The sequence below is a fragment of the Patagioenas fasciata genome, chromosome 5, assembly GCF_037038585.1.
Source record: "Patagioenas fasciata isolate bPatFas1 chromosome 5, bPatFas1.hap1, whole genome shotgun sequence".
Taxonomy (NCBI): domain Eukaryota; kingdom Metazoa; phylum Chordata; class Aves; order Columbiformes; family Columbidae; genus Patagioenas; species Patagioenas fasciata.
This window is the reverse complement of record NC_092524.1, coordinates 5,658,743-5,667,790: the sequence shown is the minus strand read 5'-3', so window position 1 is coordinate 5,667,790 and position 9,048 is coordinate 5,658,743. Positions and strand designations below refer to the sequence as shown.

The window sequence follows — 9,048 nt, the reverse complement described above, 5'->3', positions numbered from 1 at the left end:
ATCAGTCACAAGCAGCCTTCCAAACCACTGTCTTAACCCCCCAAAAAATGTAAGGTCGGTTTCACAGGTGCTTTCACCTCTTCCCCAGCACAAGGCTGGTGGAAAGCAGAAGAAAGTCGGTTCCCCATACGTGCTGGGCAGCAGCATCCCACCAGCTGAGCCATCCTTTAATTTGGAGACATACATGCTAGGACAGCAACCAATTTAAAAAAGCTCTTCCCGACTACCACAGGTGATGAAAGATACATAGAGAAGCAGGGTGTGCGTAAAAGCACCTTGAAAAATGTCAGGGGAGCTTGCTTCTGATGTACGGACGTCCTGGGAAATGACAGCATGAATCACCTTCTGCAGACTGAGAAACATGAAAGAAGTATAAAACAGATTCTTCAAACATGCAGGATGAATATGAAGAAAGACACTGACACCTGGTTAAAATGTGTCATTGAACGGTAATGATAAGCATTGGACTAGAAAACCAGGACATTCTTTTTACCATGTGGAGATCGATTTTTTTTTTCTAACTTATTTCTCATCTTCTCTATATTCTCCTCATGTGCATCATGCTCCCCAAGACTCTTTGCTGTGCAACTGACAACAAGCCTATTACTACTGCAGGTCAAATCTCTCGCTTCTTGGCTAAGAAATCCCAAGTGTAACCTGATCAAGGCATTTTGTAAGGTTGCCAACCCTCATAGTTGAAGACAGCAAAATTCCCTGGAAAGAAATATCCAAAGTACACAAGTTGATTCCTCTCTCAAACGTATCATACTGTAGGGTTTTTGGTGTGTTTTTTTTTTGTTTCTTTGCTTTTTTTTCTTTATTTTGCTGTCATTATTGGTGTTTATTTGTTTTTTTTTTCCTCCCCTACCTCCTTCTTTAAATACTTAAGAAAAAAGGATCGGGGAAAAAAAAAACCACAAATGTCCTCCTTTTTTCTTTATATTTGGACTTCCCAAAACTGCTGAAAGGTCTAATTTGGCCTACAATCTTAAAAGAAAATGTTCTTATTTTAAGAACTGCGTATTCTGAAAAGGGTGTTGAAATACTGAGGACACCATTGCCAACTTTAGGAGAAGAGCAACACACACACTTTCTCCTCATTGCCACGATGCAGTGTTCTCCTTACCTGGTTGCACGCTAGAAGGACTAGACCTGTAGCAATTGACAAAACGAGTACTTTTTTTCTCAAAATCACCGTTCTAATTATTTTCCTTGCTTTCCACTGTGAAAACAAAAGGCAAAACAACTCCATGAAATGAATCCAAACTCATTATTTTGCATTTCTGTCATAACAAAACAATCGGATCACTGAGTTGTCGTCCAGATTTTCTCTCCATCACTTTTCCTCATTCAGCAGTTAAAATTTGGGTTTGGGAAAGTTTTGCAGAACCAGGGATATGAAAAGATTTTCTCAGCCATTTTTTTGGTTTTGCTCTGGCAGGTTTTTCTGAGTTAGTGAATTTTTTTTCTCTACATAATAATTCAAACCAGTAGGTTTCCAAGAGGATGTTAATTTCTTTTTTTTTTAAGCACATTTTTTTTCCTAGTTAAAATGGTATTTAAAAGAGAAAAAAGGAAATGAGGAAAGGAATGAGACAGATGTGTCAATCACTGAACAGTATTAAAGAGTACTGACTGCATTATTTCCAACAATATATTATGTCCTGATTCAGGAATAATAAGAAAACAGATCTCACCTATTATGCAGGAAATAAATCCAGCTTCAACCTCTGTTTTGACTGCCCAGGTCCATCAGGAGATGAGAAGGGTGGAAAGGAGTAAGAAAGCACCTTCAGGGTACAAATGCAAAGCAATGTATGAACTCAAAAATCAGGCTTATTTCAACAGACATCATAATACAGAGTTGTCATTTATGCACCAAGGACCGGCAATGAAAAATTCATTTCTGATGCAGTACCATTTGCCCCAGCAAAGGGAGTCCTGTGATATTAAGGTTATTATACCCCAAGAACAAGACCCAGCTGGAACCAGTAAATTAAGCTGAACGTTAAGCCATGTGGGAATTTCTTACAGATGGCAGAACCTCATCTGTGCCGGAAAAGGTAAAAGCAATATAATTTCGTGGCTTGCAGTGAGCCTTTGTCTGCCACATCTGCAGGGCAATGACACCACAAGAAAAACTTTTGAAGCGTTAGATTTTGCTCAAATAACATATAATGGCTTCACTCTGCATGTGAATAACCCAAGAAATAGGTCAGTTTATCAGCAGCTAAAGCCCATATATTTGAGCGTGTTAACTTTGCAGAAGTAATAGATGTTTTATTATTAGCAATCACAAATGTTATCAGAGCTGTAAAGCCACTATTTAGCTTAGCATTGTTCAATAAGAAGGATTTTTAATTAAAATTACCAAATCCTGGCCTCCTTCATTAGCGACATAATGGAATCAAGATGAAAAAGGGGTCAATTTGGGGATTATTTTGTGAGTAATAATTAATTCTATACATATCATTCGATATATCTAGACAGAAATACATAAAGAAAAAAATCTTGTTGCTATACACTATATAAGACTATATTATATATATATTACAACCGTATATATTGCCAATAAAATAATACAAATTATGGGTGGACATATCTATTATTGTAAATATATAACTATTATGTACAATCTAAATCATGGATCTTATATAAATACTACGTATGATAGTATGATATTACTATATACTAATATAGTGTGTGTATATATATATATATAATATAAATGTAGTATGTACATTAATGCTAATTTCAACGCTTGTACTTCCCTTCAGGTCACCACAGAATGTTTGTTCCCAGAAGCTTCACTGAAATTATATGGTTAAGATATAATCCAGCCCAGGAATCCTAAAATGATCTTGAATTTTAAAACCTACCTTATACGGGTCCCATTTCAATCAGTAATCAACTCTTTTCTTGATATCAATAAATATAGATTTTGTTTGTGCTTTTTCTTGTTTTGTTTAGTTTTAATCTATTTTACAATTTTTATTCTTTTAGATGATGTCTTCCACTATATATCTCAAAAATTCACTAGCTTGACTGTCAGCCGAAGCTGTGATGAATTGCAAATCTATAAAACCAAGAGTAAGTCAATAATACTTTTTAAATAGTGTGTTTTCCCGTATCAGAGTAAAAATGTAAATAAGCTCTGCTAGTTTAATAGGCACTAAAGAAAGTGTGTTGAACACTTTTTATATAAATTTGCCAAGGTTTACAATTCTGAAACAGGCAGTTATGCTTGTTATTATTTTCAAGGCTTTCATGGAAATTATAACATGGTAACTACTGCTTACCACGTCCAATTCAGTTTAACGTTGTCTTTAATTACAGTTCAGTGACCTGAGGAATATGAATAAACAGAGAGGCAGAAAATACCTTTTCTCCATGGGATGTGACCACTGTGTTATGTTAGCATCTACTGTAGCAGGATTTAATAGCAATATAATCTTGAAGCCAACACTTCAGCCAACAGGTTGACAGTAGAAAAGACAGAAAGATGGGGAAAAAGAAGGTGCTTGGTCGACTTTAAAAAGAAATGCAAAAAGTAAAATAAACTGGCAGCTACCAAGTAGAATTGCAAATGCAGACTTTGCTATCTGTTTTCATCACAAAATGGTTTTCTTTTCCGTTTTTAAGTGGAGTCAAAATAGGAATTTTTCTTATAGACACTTTGTCAACATATAGAGAAAAGAAAGAATGCTTAAAATACATAAAACAGAAGACAGACAAACAAAATAGGTATTTCTAGCTACTATTAACTGTTTTGAGACTTTTCCAGAAATCCACCTATTTCTGGGGCTTACCTTCAAGAAACCAAATTTGAAGGCTTTTTCAATAAGCAAAGAAAATGTGCTAATATTTCATATGCTTGTATAACTTTTTTTAATCTGAGGATCTGACTTTAAAAAATAAAAGCACATTATCCAATACTGAAAAATTCATATTATAGAAAGCAGTGCATTGTATAATTTGTACTGAAGTACTTACAGAAGCAAGAGTAAGACAACTTTCCCAAAGCCACAAGGTCAGGCAGAGACACGGAACTCAATGTATCTTAAGTTTAATGTTCTAAGACTCCATGAGAGAATCCTCTGTTCATATTCTAAGAAATTCTTGTTTAAATAGAAAAGTCAGCCCTTCTGTCCACTTTATAACACATGCCTCTGAAATGGACTGCCATTGTAATTTTTGGCTTTTCGTAGCCCATTCTTACTGAAAAAAATTAAGAACTTCACAAGTTATTGCGTAACTGAGTGAAAAACGCTGACTGAGAAGTTAACAATGGACTGGATTTCACTTTTAATTCCTAAGCAGTGAAGCACCTGATGATTAAAACAGAAACCACATCTAATGAAATACATGTGTTCCACTGGAAAAAATTACCCATTTTAAACACAAATAGGCACAAACATTTCTGCAGCTTCCCAACAAGAATATTAGAGGAATTTAGTATTATATATTTATATAGAGTCATTGTGTTTCTCTTTGTCATTTTGGTAAAGTTAACATACCTTGGTTACAAGCTTTATAAAGCAAGGTAATATCTGGCAACAGATTAAATTTCATTCCAGAATATTTAATTTACATACACACTCATATGCATATTTACAAGTAAATTTATGTATATACATATGTATAATATGCATGTATGCTTACAAATACATATGCACATAGACACAGGTGAATAGAGAGAGTAATTCAGAGGAGTCTGTTATGTAAAAGGAAAATTGAAATGTAAGTTTGAAGTTTGAAACAATCTAAAATCCATCTCATATCTCAGAATGTTTGGCTTGCTCTTAAACTGGAAAGTAAATTACTTTTAACTCCTAAACTTTGGAATATCTAATGGAAAAGCATTTTATCTCCTTTGTGTGATAGGAGGAAGGATATGGTCCATGACCTGGTTGCCAGGCAACTCCATGAAATTACAAAACACTTTCTGAAGATGCACTGCCCCATGGTTCGATGAGTCCACGTGGGGAAACAGACTCTGTGACATGGTTGTCTCTGAACCTGATCATAAAAGAGTTTGAGAGTATTCTAGTGAGACCAAATAAGTGCGAATGTGACTTAAATTGTATAAGCTGAAGTTCCTTTATGACTGTGTTCTTTATAATGTTGGGTAACTACAGATCAGAGGAAACAGGCAGGTCTGTTTAGCTTCATCCTAGTGCCAAAATGTGAAACTACTCAGGCTCAAGGTTGGGATGAAAGAATTGTTATTGATCCACTGAGGGAAAATATATACACCTTTGCTGATCGCAAGGAATGTTAATACTTGGAAGCATTATTATGAAGGGCTTTTTTAATTTATTTTCAAAATCCTTGACTTTTATCATGGAACTCTTCTGAATTCCAGTGTCCTCTCTAAAACATTTCTTCCTTTTTTTCCCCACATATAAATTGAAGTTTCCTCTCAAACTGAAAAGATGTTCATATGCTTCTGAACTGTAGTTCTCTGAGATACAAACATCAAGGACAGATTTCACTTTAGATGTGTACCAACCTCTTGGTATAAGACTAGAATCTTCAGAATAGCAACATTTGTTAAGCCATACCTGCAAAATATATCAGATATACCTATACCATAAACAGTTAGAAGATTAATTTGTACATAATTATTTTTTCTTAATTCTGCATCGTTACGTGGATTATTCTAAAAATAGTAGGTATGAAGACAAGCAGGGATTCCCTCAGTTATCGTCTTTAAGAAGTGAAACTGTTAATCACACTGAAAACAAATGGCAATCCATGTCCCACCTGAATGTAGTCATGTAATCCTCAGACCAGACATTGTTTTCTACATCTTTAATCTAAACAGGAGGATTAATTCTCCCCACCAACACGGCTTTACTCAGATCTATCTGACCTGATCTGCACCACCACTTAGGAAGAGAGACATACAAAAGTGAGAGCATAGGTGCAAACATACCCCAGATCATTATCCTGTGGCTAGAGGAGAGATTCTAACAACAAACCTTTTGGAAAGAAAACGAAAAATAACCTTACAACACCCCACCCATCCAGATATTTTGTGGTGTTCTTCTGATAGCAATCAGATTTGTGATATTAATTACGTCGTTGTGAAATGCCAATTAAAGGATGCACATCCCCAGAAAGCAGAGGGCTGCTCAACCATTCACTGGTTTCACATATGTTATTAAAAACCCCCAACGCTGTGTTGTTCCTGACTTATAAGGTGCAGTTCTTTCATGTTGTGGACACCAACCCCAAGTCATCTCGACACAGGAGTAATAAGCAGTTGCAAGAGCAGTGGATGTATTGTCAACACTGCTGAATTTTTCAGAAAAGTGAAACAAAAGTCGAGTAGGACAGCTCACCTCCTTCCTCTGGGACACGTACACGAAGATCTAGACAGTTGACTGAAACAGTCTCAGTGACCTTTTCGGCCCATACCTCAGATATTTCAATTAAGGTGTGCCATTTGCAAAGAAATGTTGGTTTTGACGTAACTAGAAATTAGAGCCAGCTGCAGATACGACAGGATCACAAGTATCTTGCACACTGAAAATGTGGCCTACATGTGCCTGAAACAAATTCATATTGTATTTGATAGGCATGATCTGATGGTGACTGATTTTAGGACCAATTATGAAAAGCCACATCTCTTCTGATTATTTTTCTGGCCAGGATTTCACTTCTTTTAACACTTAACATGGATAATCTTTTCTCCAACAGTAGTGAGTTTTGCTGAGCAGTACTTTGACATCATTTGGTCAGCTTATGAGTTTCTTTTCTTTCTAAAATTGTTGAAATTTCTCCTGGCAGAGAAACCTACCATTCTGCAATAGTTACCTTTGAGTAGAGGAGCATATACAAAACATCAGTGTGAAACATTCACCCCAGCAAGAAACAGCTATAGGATGAGACTGTTGAGGGACATGTAAATCTTAAAAGCTAAAACAGAAACAGAGAGCACCACTAAACAAAATAAAAAATTGTGTATTAGCTTTTTGAACTGATTCAAAAGCAAGGCAAAGCAAGTGAATATAAGTAAACTGCTTTCAATCTAGTAAAAGCTGTAATGTGCTGCTGTGCCTAGTAAGAGAAAGGTGGGAGTTTACAAGTTACAACTGCTTAAAACACAATGTAAGAAGAAAGCATAAAAGCATTGCATCAGGCAATTAACTGTTCCTCAGGCACTAGTTCTTGAAAGGTTTGCATCTCAACAAGATGAGGCATATGAATTCCTAAATCAGACCAACAATAACATACACACAAAGAAGCAAAAATATTCTCTCTTTCTTCTCCTCCCTTCTTTTCTGCTTTCTTGTCATAGAGTATGTGACCCGTGAGAAACTAGAACCACCCAGGAGTCATGGAGCTTACCCCAACCAAAATGCTCCTCTCTGCTGTAGTGATCAAAGGCCATCTGTAGTGAGCAAACTGGGTTTTTACCATTTAGAGTATATTTATCCTCTTGAGATCAGAACAAATACAAGGGATGGCACTGACTTCCCATGACTGGTAGCCAAGCTATAAAATATTAACTCATTTCCACCTGCAAAAATTTTTGGTTGGACTCTTAAAGCCATGACTTTCTCCAGCCCTTTAACTCTGTATTTCTGTCAATACTTCAGTGCTTAAAAAATTGACTAGTTGTGATAGCATTTAGAAAAAAAAGAAACAACCAACCAAATATCTTTTATTGTTTGAGTAAGCAGATTTGAAATGGTATTACTGAAAGGTAAGTATACATGGATCCCTACTGCTCCGTTTTTACAGTTACTCTTACGTGTTGTACTTAAACTATGTTTACACAAATATTCCCCCCCTGCCCCCCCATTACCTGCCCCTTAATTCTTAACTTCATTTAGACCCTAAACTGTCATAAAGGTACATGAAATAGAACAGATTGAGAAAACACTTGAGAATGACTGTTGTTTATGAAGAAACTAATTCATAGTATGCAGTCACTAATCAGGTAGAACCAGAGTTCAAAAACTGGACTGTATTACAATGCATTTCTCCAAACATCCATTTTGGATTATTGCTGAAAGGTACTAATTGGTCTATTCTAGACTAATTTACAAACATTCATAAAATAGTGAAAAATGCATGCTTTAGAAACCTGATACAATTCATGCCCCTGGACTAAAAAGAATATGAAGATGGAAGCAAGAGATGGGCATTTTTAATGTAGATTAGTAGTGCTTATATTTTTTTTTCCTTTGTACTAAAAGACTCTTCAAAATTTTTCTCATTTCTTTCAGGTGATTTTTTGTCTTCAGATTTAGTCCACGGAGGGCTGTGCAACTTCTGTTGAAGGTGAAAATAGCATCAGTGTGAGCACTGCATACACAATACGCACATACATAAGCAAATAAAATAATCCATGGCAATAATGCACGCGGAGCTGTATTTCTGTTAAACTGATGTACTAGTCAAACTAGTATAAGAGAATACAATATTCACCAACTGTACTAGAAAAGGATACTGATCTCCACTGAAGGATGTATATTTAACAACCTCTGACAGTGCAAAACCATATAAGTCTGATGCTCCTTTATAATTACGGTGATTTTTATCTTTTTCTCTCAGTCTATCAAAGGAAAAGCTCAGGAGCACAACTTGCTGAAGATTTTTCTGTCAGTAGCATGGCTGCAAATAGCTTTGCATAAATCTAATTATATAATGACTTTGGAAATCTCTCCCTTCTCTTCCCAATGTTATGGACATCACGTTATCAAATTAAGTCATTTGGCTACTAGAACAGTCCAGTTCTTCAAGTGTTGAATGCTTTTGTTAATCATCACCAAGCAAAAGTAATTTAGAGCAGATGAGCTGAAATCAGGTGCAGTGTAAATCTGAACTGAGGAAGCAGTTCTATCTCAAAAGCATTCGTCTGGAATGCGCAAACATACTGCAAGTATTCACATCCTTCTTTACAAGACCTTTTAATAAAAACTTAAGAATATCTCAGAAACAGGATACCTGAAAACTTGTCTCTGTTTCTGCTGTCTTCAAACGCGACGTTGAATTATTGCGATTCCCCAAACACGTCTTGCCAACCTGTCAACA

The 9,048-nt window shown here is 35.8% G+C and overlaps 1 protein-coding gene across 1 annotated transcript in view; it reads right to left on the bottom strand.

The window, feature by feature from the left end:
- Positions 1-7,637: 7,637 nt before the first annotated feature.
- Positions 7,638-9,048, bottom strand: part of LUZP2 (leucine zipper protein 2) — a 168,470-nt gene continuing 167,059 nt past the window's right edge. Inside the window, exons 11-12 of the mRNA XM_065840213.2 lie at positions 8,962-9,039; positions 7,638-8,286 (exon numbers count right to left, since the gene is read on the bottom strand). Of these exons, the coding sequence (XP_065696285.1) occupies positions 8,182-8,286; positions 8,962-9,039 (183 nt within the window). The 3' untranslated portion in view covers positions 7,638-8,181. The remainder of the gene's footprint in view (positions 8,287-8,961; positions 9,040-9,048) is intronic.